This window comes from Saimiri boliviensis, chromosome 8, assembly GCF_048565385.1.
Source record: "Saimiri boliviensis isolate mSaiBol1 chromosome 8, mSaiBol1.pri, whole genome shotgun sequence".
Lineage (NCBI taxonomy): Eukaryota > Metazoa > Chordata > Mammalia > Primates > Cebidae > Saimiri > Saimiri boliviensis.
Genome location: NC_133456.1, coordinates 79,597,132 through 79,618,567, shown reverse-complemented (window position 1 = coordinate 79,618,567; position 21,436 = coordinate 79,597,132). Strand labels below are relative to the sequence as shown.

At 37.3% G+C, this 21,436-nt stretch overlaps 1 protein-coding gene across 3 annotated transcripts in view; it reads right to left on the bottom strand.

The window, feature by feature from the left end:
• OSTN (osteocrin) overlaps positions 1 to 21,436 on the bottom strand; it is a 51,484-nt gene that overhangs the window by 8,758 nt on the left and 21,290 nt on the right. For 2 of the 3 annotated variants that reach the window (XM_010337728.2, XM_074403505.1), the window contains exons 4-5: positions 14,449 to 14,565; positions 3,744 to 3,840 (exon numbers count right to left, since the gene is read on the bottom strand). In XM_010337728.2, the coding sequence (XP_010336030.1) occupies positions 3,756 to 3,840; positions 14,449 to 14,565 (202 nt within the window). In that variant the 3' untranslated portion in view covers positions 3,744 to 3,755. The remainder of the gene's footprint in view (positions 1 to 3,743; positions 3,841 to 14,448; positions 14,566 to 21,436) is intronic. The other variant, XM_003927018.3, reaches the window with a different exon arrangement.

Here is a 21,436-nt window from a genome sequence, read left to right as displayed (position 1 = left end):
TATTTAACGGAACCAATCTATTCTCAAGACTAACAGACTGACTAAACAAGACATGAGATAATATATTTAAATTTACTTTTTTCTGTTTATCCCAATTTATCTATCTTTTGTCTATTTCTAACAACCTCTAATCCAAATCTCTCCAAAGCCATTAGTTTGGCTTTTAAAATGTAAAATGCTTTTAAAGTTTTAAAGTGGGGATTGAAGTAAACAGAAAATATTTTACTCCAAAATATATTTCTTTAACATATTCTGAAGTGATCTTGAAAATCCGTCTTTTGCGGGGGAAATTTGCATCTGTAGATCTGTAAAGGACTTGCATTCATGCAGCCAGCCCTTTCCTTGTCCAGATCTAGGAAAGATTAGCTGAGCGTTTGATACCTTTAAAGTACTGAAAATAAACATTCAGCATCTAAATTATCTTAGGGCTGTACCAATGAGGTTTCATCTACATAATAAGTCCACCTTGCTAGCCAAGCGTCTTCCATTTTCTCTCCCATAACCTGTCTTAGAACTATTAATAAAACCTGGTTGTGGCCATGCTCTGAGTCTGCATTCTTTCCGTAACCTTAAATGTTATATAAGCATTTATACCCCAATGGGGAGTTGAGTCTTTATTCTGAAGGCTCCCATGCATAAATGTTAAATAAATTTGTATGACTTTTCTCTTATTTATCAATCTATCTTATGTCAGTGATTGTTAGCAAAACCTCAGGGGGCATTTGGTCCCTAAACTGGGTATCATAGAGCAGCTGTATCTAGACTTGACCTCAAATCAAGCAGAACTTCCATAATTAGGTACCAGTTTTACTTTTAATGTGAAGTGTTGAAGTGAAACCCAGAAAGTGAAAACCCACAAAGAAATCTGCTCCAAAAGTAAATCCATCAACCTGCACAGAAGTGAGACAAATATTTTTGTAAAGTCTGAGATACTATTTCTGTTTTTCTTAGAAATGTATAACCAGTGAATTGAGCATTCAACAATGAAAACTCAGCACCAAGAAGACCTTTTGGGTCATGAAGAGAATGTTGGCCTTTAAGTCCAAAGACCTGGGCACCAGATTTTACTCTGCCCAAGAATCTATAAAACTTGGAACACATTAATTTCCTCTCACAACTCCATTTTCTTGAATTGTTTTTAAAAATGGGGTTGGATTCAAGGAAACTTTTGGTTTTTTAATGTCTTAGCTGTTTGACTGTGTGAACAGTATTTAATGACGTCTAAGTTGTTATCTATTAAATGATACACATAGTACAGCCCCTGTTTAATTCAAAGGAATATTGTGACAGTAGATAAAAATATCAAAAAAGCTTTGAAAATTTGATTGGATATTAGAACTATATTATGATTCCATGTCTTTTGCTATTCATAAACTACATAACATGAGACTTAATATCAGGAAGTAAAAAAGTGAGAGAAATCTTGGTGACAGTGAAGAGAAATACATAGAGACATAATGGTTGAGCAGGTGAACCTACAATAATTGATGAACAGAAAAGAGAAAATATATGATAAGTTCTTTTCTAAATCTATTCTTTTGTGATATTATCACCTTGAGATTTTAATGTAAGGACAGTGATTGTCAAGATGGTATGCCCTTCCTTCTCTTAGCAAACTTTGTTAAATTTTATTCTCTTAGCAAACTTTGTTAAGCAAACTGATCAATTAACAAAGTTTGCTAAGAGAAGGAAGGACACAACATGCATACTTGGATTTCAGCCAACAGTGATTCAGGAAGCACTGTATTAATTAAACTTTCTTTATAGTTTACCAGCTAGCTGAAATTTCTATGGTCCCAGTCTTCATACAAAAATTCATACAAAAATGAGATCTCTGTATAATTTGTTTATCATAACTGTGGTTGAACTCAACAATGTTGAAAAGGCGGATAATGAAGGGTGGTAAAGGTATATGTGGAAACCAATCACAATCACACTTAATTAATTTAATCTCAGCATCATAATGTTCTGAAAACATCAAGAAACTGGAGAACTGCAATCTTGATTCAAAGAATTACTTGGTTTTTAAATAGCAATTAGCTAGTTTCTATTCAAATATAATGTGGCAATTTTGAACAACCTTGAAGAGGGACCATACTTGGCATGTTTCTAGATAGGAAGAAATAACGTCCAATCTGTTTTGGAGATGATGCTGATTAAAAGGCAGTGTTCTTGGCAGTGTTCAATAAGTTCTCTTATATCTATAGGCATTCATTAACTTCAGAAGTTCATTAAACAACTCCATAATAATGAAATTTATTTTGAATGAGTGATTTTTGAGAATGAGGGAGTTGAGATGAAATATTGACTACTTATTGTGGTTTTAAAGCATGAGGAAAAGGAAAAAATGGGGTGATTTAAATTAAGAGAAGATCAGGACTATCACAATAGTTTTGGGGCTTCTAAATTATTGGTCTAAGGATCATCTTGAGAGAAGCAGAAGGCGGAATTCCCTCTTCTCTAGCCTCAAATTATTAAAGCAGTTCTAATTTGTCTTATTTCTTTGGTAGTGGGTATGTACCTTCTATAAGCCCTATTGGAAGAAAACATACTGCTAAGATTTCACATTCAAAAAAACACTTATTTAGTGTTTAAAGGATTTGTATGATTAAATGCTGTGTTTAACATCTCTACTCAAGATGTAATCTTTCTGAATTTTAATTCTCTGTGTACCATTTACGCTCTAGGTGGCAGTTTAAATCAATATTTCTAATCCTTCCATTTATTTGTATAATAATAATAATGTTAACTAATAATTATTAAGAAGTTAATATTTCAGGTACTCTTCTAAGTACTTAATATGTATCTATTTAATACTCAGGACAATGCTATATGGTAGAAATTATCATTATAATTTAATGAAGGAGTCTTTCAGAATTTAAATAAACTCCCCTAGCTAAGAATATTAATAGATGACCTGAGATTTGAATCCACAAAGCCTGATCCCTCTAGCAGGCACACCTTTAACCCTTATATATCACTGCTTCACAAGATATTGGAGAGAGTGATAGTATTGCTTTATGAAATAAAATCATTAAGTGAAGCAATGCACATAAAGTGCTAAGTATAAGGCCTGGAACAGAGTAAATTTTCAGAACTGTAATATAAACTATCACTTGCATGTATTGTGTATCCAGTATATTGTAGGCCTACTACAAACAACTAATTTAATCTTCATGCTACCACTACCTTATTATTTAAATGTACAAGCTGTAGAAAAATAAAGTATCTTAACAGAAACAAGATAATGAATGAATGGAAGAATCAGGACTTTGATAAGGTGTTTTGATTCTTTCTGCTGTGACATTTTCTCTCCTATATTCCTTGTTATAATTCTAGTAACGTACTTATTGAAAGCAAAATAATGTGCATCAGTTGAATGTGTCTTCTTCATAATACAAAGATTGTTATATATTTATGAAGGTGATTTAATATGTTGACTAGAATTTTAACCCTTATCTGCATATTAGTATTCATTCGTTAATTACAGAAGTCTGGAAACAACTAAATCATTAATTTCGGAGAGTGAAGCAGAACTAGGAAATTCTTTTGCTTTTAAAATATCACTTAAGTAATTTAACATTAATAAACTATACTAATTCAACACATAAATGATTGAAAAAGTAAATGGATAAGCTAAGAAATCAAAAGGGGGATTTATAAGTAAGAATGGATTGATTAGTCCATTGTGAAATGTTAATCAAATGCCTGCACACATTGTTACTTACTCAAATTGTACTCACATTTGGAATCAATTAGCCTCTGGAGTTTGAAAGCCGGTTTCTACCAATCCGATCCATGGGGATACCTAATCGCCTTTTTGGATGATCGACTGCTTTTCTGAAACAAACCAAGGAGGATATTTTTAAGCTAAAGTGCAAGTTAATGATTATTATTTTTGTTCTTTTATTTTATGCAGATATGGAGGATTTCCTTGGGAGTTGTAAAAAACGTGATAGTTCCCACTCGCCAGTACCCACTACGTGCCAGACACTAGCTCATATTTTCCACATCTGTGGAAGCAGATACTATTGGAAATTATTATCTCCATTTTACATATGAGGAAACTGAGGCTTAGAGAAGTTAACTTATCCAAATTCAAAAAGACAAAACCAAAAGCCAGTTCTTATCAGCATGCTAATCTGCCAATTTAGTGCTTTAGTTTGGGAAAATCCTTTCCCCCATCAAATTTTATTTTTCTGGGCCAGGCATCGTGGCTCATGCTTGTAATCTCAGCACTTTGGTGGGCCAATCTAGTCACCAGAGTCTATAGAAGTAGCCAATGACTGATGAAGAGTGAGTCTGAGAACAGTAATCTGAGAACTTAACCATTATGGCTGGCTTTGAATGGAGCCATGAATCAAGGCTTGGATGATGAATCAAGGAAAGCTGTGGCTCTAGGTGGCTATTTTTTATTTTTTTTAGACAGGGTCTTGTTCTGTTGCCCAGGCTTACTGCAACTGCAACCTCTGCCTCCTGGGCTCAAGCGATTCTGCTGCTTCAGCCTCCTGAGCAGCTGGGATCACTGAGTGGCTGGGATTACAGGTGCCCACCATCACTAACAATTTTTGTATTTTTAGTAGAGACGGGGTTTCACTATGTTGGGCAGGCTGGTCTCAAACTCCTGACCTCAAGCAATCCACCCGCCTCAGCCTCCCAAAGTGCCGGGATTACCAGCATGAGCCACCACCACCGGCCTACTAGTTCTTGAAAGCAAATGGGGATCTTGGTCCTGCCGTTGTAAGGAACTGAATTCTGCCAACAATGTGAATGAAGGGAAGTGAAAAACCAACCCTTCCAGGTGTTTGCAGGACTTGTGAAAAAGGGAAGGAAATAGCAGCTGGGGAAAGCAGTCACATGATACCTGCACTGAGTCTTCAAAGCCCCTTCAGAAATAGATGTCAGGAAAACAAAATCCTTCCCCTTTTTAAAAGATAAGTACGATTAAAACAGAACATTCACTGGGCCTTTCTTACCAAAATTTGTTTTCTCAAAAATGGAAGTAAATAAATGAAAATGCGTTCTTCTTTTTTGCTTTTACTACAGTTGATCTTTCCCTGCTCGAGCAAATAAGCAGCAGCTGCAGTATCGTGGCGAGCAAAATAAATTCTGCTTTTCTGTCCTTTCCTTCCCTTTTTCCCATTCTCTCCTCGCCTTCTTTCCCCCAGACTTGATCCAAAATGTATTAGAAACCAGGAAACGGAGGATTTGGGTTCTACTTGATTCTTTTACTTATTGATAGCATGACCATCTGCAAGTCTTTTATTCTAAGCTACTCTTTCCTTTTGATAAAATTGAGATAATACTTGCTATGCCCATCTTCTGGAGCCGTTTATTCACTTAACATACTTATTTGTTAAGTAATACTTGATCGTTTCATCCATAGCCATGTGTTATCCGGACTTAACCAAGTGTTATGTGTTGTTCTCTGCACTGGGGATACAGTGGTGAATAAGACCTAGGTTACTGCTCAGTATTCACATTTTACATTGAAAAGAACTAATGAGGTAATACATGGAAAAACACTTCATGTATTTCAACTGGTACTAGTTTTTCCTACCAGTCTAGTCCAGTGGTTTTTTTTTTTTTTTCCTTTCTTTCTTTTCTTTTCTTTTCTTTTTTTTTTTTTTTTTTTTTTTTTTTGAGACAGAGTGCAGTGGCGCGATCTCTGCTCACTGCAACCTCCACCTCCCGGGTTCAAGCAATTCTCCTGCCTCGGCCTCCCGAGTAGCTGGGACTACAGGCATGCACCACCACACCCAGTTAATTTTTGTATTTTTAGTAGAGACGGGGTTTCACCATGTTGGCCAAGATGGTCTCGATCTCTTGACCTCATGATCCGCCAGCCTCGGCCTCCCAAAGTGCTGGGATTACAGGCGTGAGCCACCACGCCCGGCCAGGCCAGGGGTTTTTCAAACAATTTGTAGCTATTTTTTTTATAAACAAAAGCTTTATAAAAGAGAGCAATATCTGAAAAGTTCAGAATTATCCCAGTAAAAATGTATCCCTCCAACTCCATAGACTGCGGCCCCAGACAGACTTTCCAGAAACACACCAGGTTCCTCATAGCAGAGTTTAAGTGAAAAGTATTGGTCAAGTGGATAAAATAGTAACTCATGATTTTACTCTAGCAATAAATTCATAATTACTTTGATTCATCTTATGAAATTGAAGATTGGTTGCAAATGCTTACAGATATCTGGAAATCAAAGAAGAAAAATAAAACAAATATATATTTATATAAATCAATTCAATATTTTAAATTTTTACTACAAATACAAAATCAAAAGAATTTTCATAAAGCACATAATCAGAAACCATAGTAGCTCAGTTAAATACTTTCTATACAATCTATATCTATTCAGAAGTGAAACAGCAAGCTAGCAATTGTTTTAACATGTTTTTGAATATGAAATATATATACATATATATAATGGTACTACATTCTAAAACACCTGCACTGACATGAATATATTGTATACAAATGAATGTTGGATAGAAAATAGAATCTTAAAATTAAAAGGCAAAGCTGTATTTTTTGACTTTCTAGTCCCTCTTGTGACACAATAATGGTATGACATGGTTTATATTATATTGTATTTACATGGAAAATAAGCCACCATTTCCATTCCATAAGTAGTTTAAGGATATAGAATATCTATCAAACTAACATAATGACAATGATTAGATTGTTTATCTATCAAACTAATATAATGACAATGATTAGATTGTTTATTTTAAATGCAATTTTAATTTAACACTAAAATCTAAACTTCCTATGTGAAACAGGATTTTCTTGAACATTTATAATCTTGGATAATTCCATTTCTAAAGGCTTTTACATTAAAAAAAAAAAAGCAGTTAGAAAAAATGTATTTGGCCGGATTCGGTGGCTCATGCCTGTAATCCCAGCACTTTGGGAGGCCAAGGTGGGTAGATCTTGAGGTCAGGAGATCAAGACCATCCTGGCCGACATGGTGAAACTCCATCTCTACTAAAATTCAAAAATTAGATGGGCATGGTGGTGTGCACCTTAAACCCCAACAATTCAGGAGGCTGAGACAGGAGAATCCCCTGAACCCAGGAGGCAGAGGTTGCAGTGAGCCGAGATTGCACCACTGTACTCCAGCCTGACAACACACAAAGAGTCAATCTCAAAAAAAAGAAAAAAAAGTTATAAATTTCAAATATCTTCTCCCATCTGTGATTCAACTTCTTTATTGTGTTTTTATAAAAATCTTTGATGTTTTAAAACATCGATATTTTTGCATCTCATGAATAAATCATCTCTACCCTAATATTATGATGATATTTTCCTATGTCATAAAATATTTTTATAGTTTTGCCTTTCACATTTCAGTTTTTAATACGTTGGAATTAATTTTTGCAAGGCACAGTGGCTCGCATCTGTACTCTAGCTACTTGGGAGATTGAGGAGGGAATATCCTTTGAATCCAGGAGTTCAGACCAGACTGTGAAATACAGTGAGACCTCATCTCAAAACAAAATAAACAAGAAAAAAATTTAATTTTTATTTATGGGGTGAGTAAAAAATCATGTTTCTTTTTAAAAATCTACATTTATGCCTAATCATTTAGAAATTTTAGATTCAGCTTATCAAATTCTGTAGAAAGTCCTATTGCAATTCTCACTAGAATAGTGTTGAATCTCGGCAGAATTCAATTAGGAGAGAATTGAAATCTTTATAATATTGAGTCTTACTAACCAAGATCATTTATTTAGGTTATTTTTAACCTCTTTAAATAAATTGTAAAATTTTTCTCCATAAAGACCTTTTCGTTGTTGTAAGCGGCATCATTTAAGAATATGTGTTGCAAGCAGTTTTTTTTTTTTTTTTTTTGAGATGGAGTTTCACACTTGTTGCCCAGGCTGGAGTGCAATGGCGCGATCTTGGCTTACTGCAACCTCCACCTCCTGGGTTCAGCAATTCTCCTGCCTCAGCCTCCTGAATAGATGGGATTACAGACTTGCACCACCACGCCTGGCTAATTTTGTATTTTTAGTAGAGACGGAGTTTCACCACGTTGGTCAGGCTGGTCTCAAACTCCAGACCTCAAGTGATTTGCCCACCTTGGCCTCCCAAAGTGCTGGGATTACAGGTGTAAGCCACTTTGCCTGGCTGCAGGCATTTTTAACAGTGTTCCTTACTTGGTTAACAAACGTTTTCTTCTATTAACAATTTACTAGTGATTTCAAAGATGGGGGTTTAGCTTTATTGAATGCTTTTGTTGCATCTATAGAGATGATATGATTTATCCTCAATTTGTTAACTCATTTAATTGATTTTCAAAGTAAATTAAGCTTATATTATATATTTGTGTTAAACAACATGATAATGGTATTTTTAAAATACGTTGCTGGATTTGTTTTGCTCATTTTTTTTTTTTTGGTAGGAATTTTTTATCTGTAGTCCTGAAGTTTTCTTTTCTTGTTTTCTCCATATGTGATTTTGATGTTTAAATAATGTTATTCTCACTAAATGAGTTGAGAATTGTATCTTCTTCTTCTTCTTTTTTTTTAAATAAAGATGGGGTTTCACCACGATGGCCAGGCTGGTCTTGAACTCCTGACCTCAGGTGATCCACCCACCTCGGCCTCCCAAAGTGCTGGGATTACAGGCGTGAGCCACCACACCTGGCCGAGAATTGTACCTTCTTTTTGGTTATTCCTTGTTATTTATCTAATCACACTGTAGGTTGAGAACATGTTTTGTATGATAACTCTACCTTTAAAATTCGTAAGGCTTATTTTACAGGCTAGCACTTTATTTAAAAATTGCTTAACAGGTGTTTCAGGTGTCATTAAAACTTCCAATCCTTCCATTTGTTGGATATGACAATTTTTACTGATCCTGATTATGGTCTTGAGTTCTAAAGAAAGAAACTTAGAATCAGAGTATGGAAAATGTTCCTTAAAATTAATAGTCTGATTTTACTGCTACATCTTAAAGAGGCACTAAAATGCTAGGCCTCCTTTAAGGAAGACACAGAATTCCACCAACACTGAGCAGGATCCAAAATGGGAGAAAACAGTCATAGCTAAAAAAGAATGTTCTTTCAAATAGTTAAGTAATTTAGTAAAACAGGGAAATTATTTATGATAGTATAAAGCTTACATAAGTGTACTAGCCAGGCTCCAAGATAGCCCCCAATAATTCTATCATTGTGTAATCTCCTTCCACATTGAATAGGGCTGACTTCTCCAATCAATAGGCTATTGTGGAAATGACCACTATTGGAAGCAACGAAGGTTATTGCAGCTTCTGCCTCACTTTGTTGGATCACTCAAATCTGGGGGAAGCCGGCTGCATGCTAACAGCCCGGCAGAGAGGTTTACATGGCAAAGAGCTAAGGCCTCTTGCCAACAGCCCGTGAGGAACTGAGACTTCTTGCCTTTAGCCAAGTGAGTGGGCCATTTTGGAAGTGAATACTCCAGCCTCAGTATAACTTTCAGATGACTGAAACCCTGGCCAACATTTCACTGTAACCTTGGGAGAGACCCTGAGCCAGAAAAAAAACCAGTCAAGCTTTTCCTGGATTTCCAATGCACAGAAACTGCGAAAACAAAAAATGTTTACTGCTGTCAATTTTAGGTAATTTGTTGCATAGCAATCGATGTCTAATACCATGAGATTCACAGTGCTCTGAGATTCCATGAGAGAAGAAACCACACCAAATTTGAGGGTTCTAGGGAAAACTTTAAAAACTTAGGAAAAACTTAAGGAGCATGTAGAAAAAAATAATACAAACGATCATCCATAAATCTTGCAATCTTGGCTACTGCAATTTAAAATTAAAATGCAAAACTAAGAAATGTTTACACTAGGATAGACATCACTATGAACAACCTTGGAAGGACTGACACATGAGAACAGACCAAGATGAAGGACTTGGCAAGAAGCTGTGAAGGATGAGAAGGAAGTGCACAGGGCCATGTTAATAGTTAAAGTGATTTGCCTTTTAAATTCAAATTCTGAAATGACAGGATGAAGGAACACATTAAATCTGAATGGTGATATGGTTTTAAGGAACCAAAACATAATGCCTCTTTTTCTCAAGTTCACATTCAGAAACAGTAGAGAAATAAACTATGACTGATCAATGCATAGTAAACAAAATGTCATTTTTATTACTGATCAAGCTGAATATAAAATGCGGCTTTATATCTGCACTTCATAGGGCTCCCTGTTGTTTTCTCTCTGTATTAGACAGACCTCTATTACTAGTCATTGCTTTCCAATAAAAAGAGGAAGGAAGCACATAAGCTCAACATGCTCAACTACTCCTCCCAAACTGACCAATCGGAGAAGTGGCCATTCCTCCCCCTGGGGAGGACTGAATAAATGACAGGTGAAAGCCAGTTGATTTCCTAACAAGAGTCTCATCATGTTGAGGATAGGAACAATTGGTTCCCACCTAGTAAATAGGGTACTTTCCAATAACAAAAGAAACTGTTAATTCACTTAGCAGAAAGTTTACTTTTGACTTCTGGAATTCTGTCTCAAAAGTAATAATTCACTATTATGATGATGGTGCTGACTAGGCATAATGTCAGCTTCTGATGTATTCTTTCAAGGAATCGGCCACATGGACAGGCATTCAGACTGAAGCCATGAGTACTGGAATCACATAATTTTAAATGACTGTATTGGCATGCTTAATTTGGAAACGGCTGTAGATGAGGCAGGACAATAAGAGTCTGCAGGCAAGGAACCTAAGGCCAATTCACACTTCTGCTGTGACAGAAAATATCCTCTCCGTAGGGTGTGCCCAGTAAATGACTTTGTATCTTTACTTCATCCCTTCATTTACATAGGGCATACAGCAAGTAACTGAAGGAATCCTTTAGAGGGCATTTAACCCCCCCTCCCAAATTCTATAATGGGACCCTTGAGCGCCTGTGCTTAGACTTGCTTCCACACTGTGGAGTGTACTTTCATTTTCAATACATTTCTGTTTTTGTTGCTTCATTCTTTCCTTGCTTTGTTTGTGGGTTTTGTTTAATTCTTTGTTGAAGATGCCAAGAACCTGGACACCTCCACCAGTAACACAGAGTTATCATATAAGGCAGAGAGGGTCTCTGTTTGCTTGGCTCATGAACCTTGAGGAGCTATGAAACTTATAAACTTCTATTCAGCAAAAGACTTAAACAAAAATATCCTGTAGAGTGTTCTTTTAGGGGTTAGGGTGTGTAATGTACATTGCAAAGCCTATCTATGGAATTGAGTATTATCCCTTTTCGGAGAAAGTTTTAAAGCTTCATACGTAAACTGGGTTGGGAGAAAAGGTAAAAGGACTGTCTGTGGTATTAAGCTGAGCTGAGAAGAGGCATGGCTGACCACAGTCACTGGCAAGAATGGCCCAAGATCATTCTGGTCAAAGGCATTTCCATTGTCTAAGAAGGCGGTGCGTAAAACGGCGGCACAGTCTTGTGAAAGAACACAGAATCTCCTCAAACTCACTTAGGCCACAAGGGAAAAGTTAAGTCCGGGAACTGGGTCAATACTACTGCCTTCCTTTGGTTTCTAAACTGACAGCTCTAATTCCACAACCCCTTATCGCAGCCTCATTTCCTCTACTCCCTCTCTTCACATGTTTACTTTACTTATGTAAAATGTAGATTTACGGAGCCTGAGAGAATGCACAACTGACTTTTCCTTCTACTTCCTCTTTTCATATGTAAAATGTAGATTTACTGAGGCTAATCAGAGCCTCACAGAGTGGAGGCATCTGCCTTACTGCCTGCCCTCCCTGACTTCCCCCAACCCCCGCATGCTCTTTCCAGTTTGGAAAAAGCACAGGTCACAGGTACTCCTGGGACTTGGATTTTTTTCCGGGTCAGTATCTTCAGCTTTGGCCAAATCTACCTCTATTGATTGAGAAATGCCTCAGTCACATTTTGGTTAACACTGAATCCCTTTTCTGTGTTTCTCACACCTGAAATGAAGCCCATTTTCAACTACTTCCTCTGGAGATGACCAAATGAGAGCTAAAAAGAAAAGCATAAACCTTGAGATGCCTCGATTGGCCTAGTTCTATGGCATTTCTTCACAACAAATTAGAAAGAAAATAAAATGTTAGAATTTTTAATCTTAATCTTCGGGATTTTTGTCAAGAAGAGCAATCATATCTGACAAATTGAATTGGGCACTGCTATTCTCAACTTTAGCCTGAACCTGTTGTTACAGTGCATAGCTGTACTGGGGGTATGAATAAGACCAGGGCAAAAGAGGGCCCCCACACCCCACCAGGAAAGTCAGGTGACCATCAAGCTATGGTCAGGCATTTGTCACACTGCCTCTCTAAAATAATAATTGGTCACAGCTAGCACCAGGAAAAGGCAGTTTATAGATAGGAAATATCTGAAACTGATGATCAGCAACTTCCTGATAAGATCTCAGGAGTTAGGGGAGTGGGCTTAAGTATACACATTAAGAGGTAAAATGGTGGCGTTTAACTGGTACATGACCTTCTAGGGGCATTCCATTGAAAAAGGGATGTAAGATGCCAGAAGTGGGCCAGCATATAAAACCCTAAGTCCAAGAACAAACAAGGCACATGACCTCCAGTATGCCCACTTGGCTTTCTTCCAAGTGTACTTGACTTTTCATTCCTGCTCTAAAGCTTTTTGTTTGTTTGTTTTTTTGAGATGGAGTCTCACTCTATAGCCCAGGCTGGAGTGCAGTGGTGCGATCTTGGCTCACTGCAACCTCTGCCTCCCAGGTTCAATCGATTCTCCTGCCTCAGCCTCCAGTAGCTGGGACTACAGACACGTGCCAAAACGCTGGGCTAATTTTTGTATTTCTAGTAGAGACAGGTTTTCACTGTGTTGGTCAGGCTGATCTACTGACCTTGTGATCCACCCGCCTCGGCCTTCCAAAGTGTTGGGATTACAGGCTTGAGCCACTGTGCTCAGCTGCTCTAAAGTTTTTAAATAAACTTCCACTCCTGCTCTAAAACCTGACGAGGTCTCTTCTGCTTTATGACCCTCGATGGAAGTCTTTCTTCTGAGGAGGCAAGAAGTGAGGTTGCTGCAGACTCCTTAGGATAAAAATCCACATATGATGGATACAATAATTCTTTTTTTTTTTTTTTTTTTTTTTTTTTTTTTAAATTGAGACCAAGTCTCACTCTGTTGCCAGGCTGGAGTGCAGTGTTGCAATCTCAGTTCATCGTAACCTCCACCTTCTGGGTTCAAGGGATTCTCTTGCCTCAGCCTCCCTAGTAGCTGGGACTACAGGCATGCAACACCAAGCCTGGCTAATTTTTTGTATTTTAGTACAGACGGGGTTTCACCATGTTGGCCAGGATGGTTTCAATCTCCTGACCTTGTGATCTGCCCGCCTGGGCCTCCCAAAGTGCTGGGATTACAGGTGTGAGCCATTGCACCCGGCCGGTTGCAAGAATTCTAAAAGTATTCATTTAATGCATATATATTCTACGTGAATCTCACTGTTCCTGGCCTTTGACAAATATCTTATTCACACAGAGCTTTAATTTATTTGTCGAATGTAGCTTAAGACAAATTGACTTTTCCCTCTACTTCCTCATTTCACATGTAAAAGGTAGATTTACTTAGGCTAACCAGAGCCTCACTGCCTGCCCTCCCTGCCATTTTTCCCCTCCTGCCCGCTCTAGTAGCTTTGTAGAAAGCTAATTTTTACAAAGAAATTAAGTATAAAGTCATAGCCTTGGAGTTAAACAATCCGGCACAGAATTTATAACTACATAATCTCAGGGAAATCATTTTATCTCTCTGAAAACATAATAAAATGTGGATCATAATGTCAGATGCATTTGAACCAGTGACTCCACCTTGAATAGGGGCTGGGTAAAACGAGGCTAAGACTTGCTGGACTGCATTTCCAGAAGGTTAGGCATTTTAGTCAGAGGATGTTGACAGTTAAGAAAACAAGTTAATAATGTTTATGGCACAGACCCAGCACTTAGCAAGCCCAGGAAATTTCCTGATGTTGAAGGACTGTGTTAACTTCTCTTACCGGGTCCACAAGGGACGTGGTTTCTAAGGCAAGAACTTCCCAGCGCCACCTCCCCATCCAGGAACCTAACGGTCTGGTGGGCTAGGTAAAATTCCAGGTAAGCTTCCTTTGCTCAGAAAGCCCGCCAAAAGCCCTGGAAGGAGGGGTTCTGTTGTGGGCCCAAGCAACCAATGTGGAATCAGAATCGAAGATCAATCACTCCAGAGGAAGTCTGAAAGAACTCCTCTCATTGGACAAAAACATGAATGGGGCGGGAATAACTTCAAAGCCGTCTCTGCCTCTCTGCCTTTGCGGCTTTCCCACTCTGGGATGCCCTCCCACAACAGGGCATCCTCTGGGAGCTCTCTCTGCTTCTCTCTCTTTCTCTGCCTAATAAATTCTGTCTGCAAGACGCTTTGGGTCCCATATTTACTTGTCCGTAAGCTCACCTCTCTGCCAGGGCCTCTTTCCCGTTCCTGGGGCCAGGGAGCCCAGGACCCTCAGGCACATCAGCTGGGTGGGGGTGCTGAGCTCCGTCCTGCGACCCGGTTACAACATCACTACATCTTAAAAACAAAAACATTCTTAGTTTAAAAATAAGTTTCACTTTGAAGATAATAATATAAACTATTGAGTAAGACAATAGTTACACAAAGATTAACAATCCTTTGTCACAAGCCCTTGTAGTATTGCACATCTCCCCAAGGATATATATATATTTTTTGCTTTATTATCTTATATATAAACAAGCATTATACCTAAAGAGGACGCATTCCTCCTCTTGCTTTTGAGCCTTACTCTGTCTATGGAGTAGCCATTTTTTTGTTCCTTTTCTTCTCTAATAAACTTGCTTTCACTACCCTGTGGACTCCCCCCAAATTCATTCTTGTGTGAGATCCAAGAACTCTCTCTTGGCGTCTGGTTCGGGACCCCTTTCTGGTAACAATAATACCTCCTTCTTAGCGTGTGATAGAGATAGAGATTTTTTTTAAAAAATGTACCAGAATGTTAAAATGGGATTCTTTATATCTCAGTTTTTGGCCGTGGCTTAAAAAGAGTAACTATGTGGGTAGTATTTCCTTTTGCATTCCAAAGTGAGGTGCTAGACTTATGTAGTATTTCCAAAGGAAGTGGCTACAAGCTGATTTTTTCCAACTTCAATCCAATAAAAGGATTCATACTTAATAGTTCAGGAAGGGAGAATTTCTTGGGAGCAAGTTATTAAAAACAATAGCATTTCCCCTCTTTCTTCATATAGGGAAAGGGCTTTGAGGAAAACACAGAGTTTCAAATTCACCCATGGTGAACCTAATAAAATAGTGTCTATGAGATCTAAAGGGCAAGAAGCTGTGAGAATTGGCTTGATATCAGAGTGAAGAGATGACTGCACCAAGAACAGCTTCATTTTCAGTTATCAGACTCAAGGATGTGGGTTTTCTGAGGGCAGATGTAGAGCATGTGAATAGAGTCAGCTTGGGTCAGTTACAAACGGGACATTGCCCCCAGGGCTTTCCGCCAGGGCTAATGGGTGAAGCAAACTCAGCAGGATGCTGACGGTGGTATCCAATGCAGACTAGAGAGCAGGATGAGGATGAAGGACTTAACCAACCTGCCAGAAGAGGTAAGGACGTCTGAGAGTTGTGTGACTCCCAAAAACATTCCATGATGAGTCAGCTTTGAGCATTCACCAAAGCCAGAGGGCACTAAGACAGATCATGATATTATCAGTCAAGTAAGACTTTGTTTTACTTCTCTGCATGCAACTCCATCCCCAGTTCTGAAGGAAACACAAGGCAGCCTACTGTGGTGGGGGAAAATGTGAATATGAACTAGCCACAGGCTGCTTTCCACGGTAGCGTTCCAGCTGGAATCGGGTCCAAGCTAAAGAAAAGAGAAGCTTTGCCGGGCACAGTGGCTCACGCCTGTAATCTTAGCACTTTGGGAGGCCAAGGCAAGCGGATCACGAAGTCAAAAGTTTGAGACCAGCCCAATCGACATGGTGAAACCCCATTCCTACTAAAAATACAAAAATTTGCTGGGCATGGTGGCATGAACCTGTAATCATGGCTACTCAGGAGGCTGAGGCGGGAGAATCACTTAAACCTGGGAGGCAGAGGTTGCAGTGAGCTGAGATTGTGCCACTGCACTCCATCCTGGGCAGCAGAGCCAGACTCCGTCTCAAAAAAAAAAAAAAAAAAAAAAAAAAAAGAGAAGCTTTATTAATATTCATGGTTTAGGGTCACATATAAGAACGATTATTTGAATTACTGTTATATAGTTATTTTTCTAATAAAAGTTACCAGAGGGATGCTTATTATTTCCATTCGACCAGTAGAGCCATTATCACCTGCCTTTGGGTTTATTCAAGGGATGGGGAACAACAACTCCTACTGAGTGGGTTGGAATGCCTGGGGATAGGAGGAAAAGCTGTTTTTTCTGATTATGTCCTATGGAGTTTTTCTCTTTCAATTAGGTGTTATAATAACAATATTCTGAAGCAAAGTGTCTCTTGATCTAAACTGAGAGGATGTATATAATTTTGCTGGCTGTCTTCCCTCTGCTCTCGGATTTATGCTGCCTTTTCTTACCCGACTTTCAGCCCTAGGAGACTGATCTTTTTGGAACACATAAATGTTCCTGTGCTCTCTGGCTTTGGTATGAATTAAGCAGTAGATGATTTGGAGAAGAGAGAATAGAGGAAGAGCAGGAGAGAGGTCAGGATAATCTTTCTCCTGGCTACTCCTTGCAAGACCTCTTCCAGTGAGGTATGCAAAATAGAAATTTTCTAATTTTATCATTTTTTTTTCATTTTTTAGCCGAAATAATTTTATGAAGAGAAATTTCTACCTCATTTACTAACTCTACAATTTCTTGATTGTTTTAGATGCAAACATTCTATAAAGAGAAAATTCTGCCTCCTCTACTATTAGTGGTGAAGGTCACATAAGAAAGATAGGTCTAATGTTCTCTTCATTTATACATTTTCAAGAACAATGAACTGATAACTATCATTTTCTAAAGATTTTTAAGTCATAGATTTAAACAGACTTAATGCAGTGTAGTTAATGATTTTACTGATGCTCAGATCATCATACTTTAGTTATTCCAAATGTCCTCAGATTGGCTCTTGAGTTCTTTTGACCTGAAATTAAAAATAGCAAGCTTCCTTGCTATCAGGTATGACAAGATATTCGAGCTCACTTTGTGCATTTTCTGCTCCAAGTCTTTGTCTGAGGAGGCTTTCTAGATCCTTTAACTGAAAAGTGGTATTGAAAGATGACCATCTGGGCATTAGAGTTGCTAATTTCTTTTGGATTAGTGATTGTTTTTAGGAATTTTAGTGCACAGACTGAATCATAAGTACATGCTGATATTAATTCAGAAATATAAATTTATATTAATATGAGTGTTTTGTGGACGTTTTGAAATCACGCCTTATCAGTTGTTGTGATTTTATTTAAGATGTTCAACTAATAACTTTATTTCATTTTTTCCATGACGTGAATCCTAGTTCTTATTTGCATCGAGAATGACAGAATTGGATTATCAAATAAATACATATTTGCTTTATTTCACAGTACAAACTCAACAACCTCAGAATAGCAATACCCATATTATCACCAGTAATATGATTTTTCAAAATAGTTTCAGGTTTTTTTTTTTCAGGCTTCATCTCATATATTTCACTAGGGATATACATTCAAATGATTTTATTTTGTCACTTGGTATAAATCTTTTTTGTGCAATAATGCTATTAACTGGAATACATTTTTATGCTAATTTGTTTCAACTCATGTAATGTCTATTGATATTTTAAAGTATTTAGGTACCACATATTAATATTTATTTTTGTTATCACATTATCTAATATACACATATCTAATGTACTTAAATGGCTCCAAAGTTAAAGCATGGTACAGCAGGCGTTCAAATAATACTGTTTCATTCAACTTCATTTAGCTATAATGTTGTTGTATAAAAAATGTGATTCCTAGTAGGGCTACCGTCTATGTGGAGTTAGCAACTTCTTCTCATCTCTGTGGGTTTTCTCTAGGTACCATGGTTTCTTCCCACATCCTAAAGACATGCATGTTTGATATGTGTGTTCATTTCTGTGGCCTGTCTAAATTGTCCCAATATGAGTGAATGTAGGTGTATATGCCAGTGTGCCCTGAGATAAAATATGTACTGTCCGGGATTGGTTCCCACCTTGGTCTCTGAGCTGCTGAGATAGACTCTGGCCACCTGTGATCCTGAACTGGAATAAGCAGGCTGGAAAATGAATAAATGAATGAAAACAAATTAGTGTTAAATAAAAATTTGTAAAGTATAGGATAAACGTACAAATGCACAACGGTACATGACACAGTATGAACGTGCTCAGTGGCCTACTGTGTTTGTTAACACTTGTTTTGGAATTATGAGTGATCAGAGGTGACTTTTACAATTTTCACTCTGCAAACATTTATTTCTTGATTTAATCCACTACCACTGTGACTGCTGTCACTCGCTGATTCACCAAGTATTTGGATAATGATCTTACTTATTTTTATTAGTTTTTTTTTTTTTTTTTTTTTTTTTTTTTTGAGATGGAGTCTTACTCTGTCTCCCTGGGCTGGAGTGCAGTGGCACAATCTCGACTCACTGCAACCTCCACCTCCCAGGTTCAGTGATTCTCCTGCCTCAGCCTCTCGAGTAGCTGGGATTACAGGTGGCCGCCACTATACCCAGCTAGTTTTTTGTATTTTTAGTAGAGGCAGGGTTTCACCATGTTGGCCAGGTTGGTCTCAGACTCCTGACCTCGTGATTCACCTGCCTTGGCCTCCCAAAGTGCTGGGATTACAGGCGTGAGCCACAGCACCTGGCCAAGTCTTTCTTAAGCGTATGTACAGCTTATATTTATTTACAAGTGGGTCCTTATTTAGAAGTTTGGTGATGTTTTTGTGATCAGAACTACGCCATAAGAACTTAACTCTTCTTCATATGAATTAGCTTATGACAAAACTGGTTTTGTTAGATATTGTTTCATTTAATGTCACAGTTTCCAAGAAACTTTGATGACATTAAATGAGGACTTACTGTATATTCAAATAAGTTAATCTTTTATGTTTATTCTGTTATCCTTTTATCTACTTTTTTCTATTGGAAGTCATTTAAAAATACTTTGTGTTTTATTGCTTTGTTTTTTAAATATAAACATACATGTAAGTATACTATATTCATATATTTATCTTGCTACTACTAATTAACAATGTCCTAAATCTTATTCTATAGTAGAATATAGAGGTAACTCTCATGCTTTTTTTTTTTTGAGATGGAGTGTCTCTCTGTCGCCCAGGCTGGAGTGCAGTGGTGTAATCTTGGCTCACTGCAGCCTCCGTCTCCTGGGTTCAAGCAATTCTGCCTCAGCCTCCCAAGTAGCTGGGTCTGCAGGTGGGTGCCACCATGCCCGGGTAATATTTTTGTATTTTGAGTAGAGACGGGTTTTCACCATGTTGGCCAGGATGATCTGGATCTCCTGACCTCGTGATCCACCTGCCGTGGCCTCCCAAAGTACTGAGATGACAGGCATGAGCCACTGCACCCAATCTCTCATGCCTTTTTATAGCCATATAGCTGCATAGAATATAGGGACTACAATTCAAGATGAGATTTGGATGGGTACACACCAAACCATATCATACAATGAAACTTCAACGTAAATTTTATAGTATTTATGCAATATATATTTAGTATACTCTGTTTAGTATTTATGCTCTAATAAATTTATATGTATTTATGAATAGCCTTTATATATTGATTTACAGATTATTTAGTTGACCATGTTGCAATATCCATGAGTCAAAGAAGTAACATTTATTAGAAAACACCATATTTTCTTTTCTAAAAGCTCAACTATCCTTCGGATGCTGATGTTCTTTTTAAATTAGTCCTTTTTGATATACATACTCAGCAGTGGTGATGCTGGATCATATGGTAGCTCAATTTTTAGTTTTCTGAGGACCCTCTAAGCTCTTCTCCATAATTGTTATACTAATTTACATTTCCACCAACAGTGTACTAATGTTCCTTTTTCTCTTCGTCATTTCTTGTATTACAATTTGTTATAAATAATACTATATTTTATATAAGCATGTGATTTTTTTTGAGGTACATAAACTATATTTTTCTCCTCTTTTTCACCAGAACCAAACACATTATCTAGAACATAGTGGAACTAATTTCTATTTCTCTAGTTAAAGTAGGATCTAAATTTAAAAATATAGGATAGGATTGTTTTTAACATATATGTAGTATAAATTATAGTCTTTAAGTGATGATTTTATTTTCTATTGCAGCTTTGAGAATCCTTCAGAACAGAGGTATATCAAATTGCAACAAGCATCCTGACAATCATTTAGCATAGAAAAATTATGGAACCAGGAACAAGAATAAAAAGTCCCAAACCTCTAAGAATCAAGAAAGATGGAAGCAAAGGATGTGAAAATAAGTACCAGAAGAAAAGCGGTTTCAGATTATGAAATTCTTTGTAGGACTTGCAAAGGAGTTTGACTTTTGTACTGTAAGCAATGAATAACATTTCACACAGATTTTTGTTCTAGATGATCATCCTGGTAGCCAAGTCCACGATACGTTGGTGATAAAGGGATGGTGATGGTGGTGGGGTGGAGATGAGGAAAGAGTAGAGAAAGAACAAATGTGAAAAAATTAATAATTTCGGCCAGAATTAGGAAAGCCTTAATGAATGGTGATATTCTGGAGTTACATAATATATAAAGCAAACTGTATTTAGAGAATTTAGTGAGAAATTTTAAGGGTGAACAAAAGAAATCTTGGTAAGTTTTTCAGATACCTGTCTATGGTACTTGGGTGGTCTTTGCTGTCACTGCTATATGAAATGTATAGCACGAGGAACAGATATTGAGGGTAGAAAATGAATTAAGTCTGAAATGATTACTTTAAATTACTGACAGTTTCTTAGTGTCTATAGGGATATTTCACTGCTCTAAGTTTATTATAATAATTAGCATTCTATGAAGCATTTACATTTAATTATCTTACTTGAATTTTATGGAAGGAAGTAATTATCCTCACTTTATGGATAAATAATCTGAGGATCAGAGACGATAAGATACTTATACAAGTCACATGGAAAGAAGTAAACATATATTTGACAGAAACACGTGTGTTTTGACCCCAATTTCTGAGAGCTTTTCATTCAGTTTCATTGACACAATTTGGAAAGCATTTCACCTCTATGAAATGGAAAACTCAATTGATCAGAATATTAATATGACTGCACATACATTTCTCATCACCTCTAAATGCAGTAATTTCTTATAATAACTGTTTTATATCTGCATAAGGCAGAATCTTTCTTAGGAAATATTATGACAAAAAAACTAATGCACACTATTGAACCCATTTTGCGTCCTA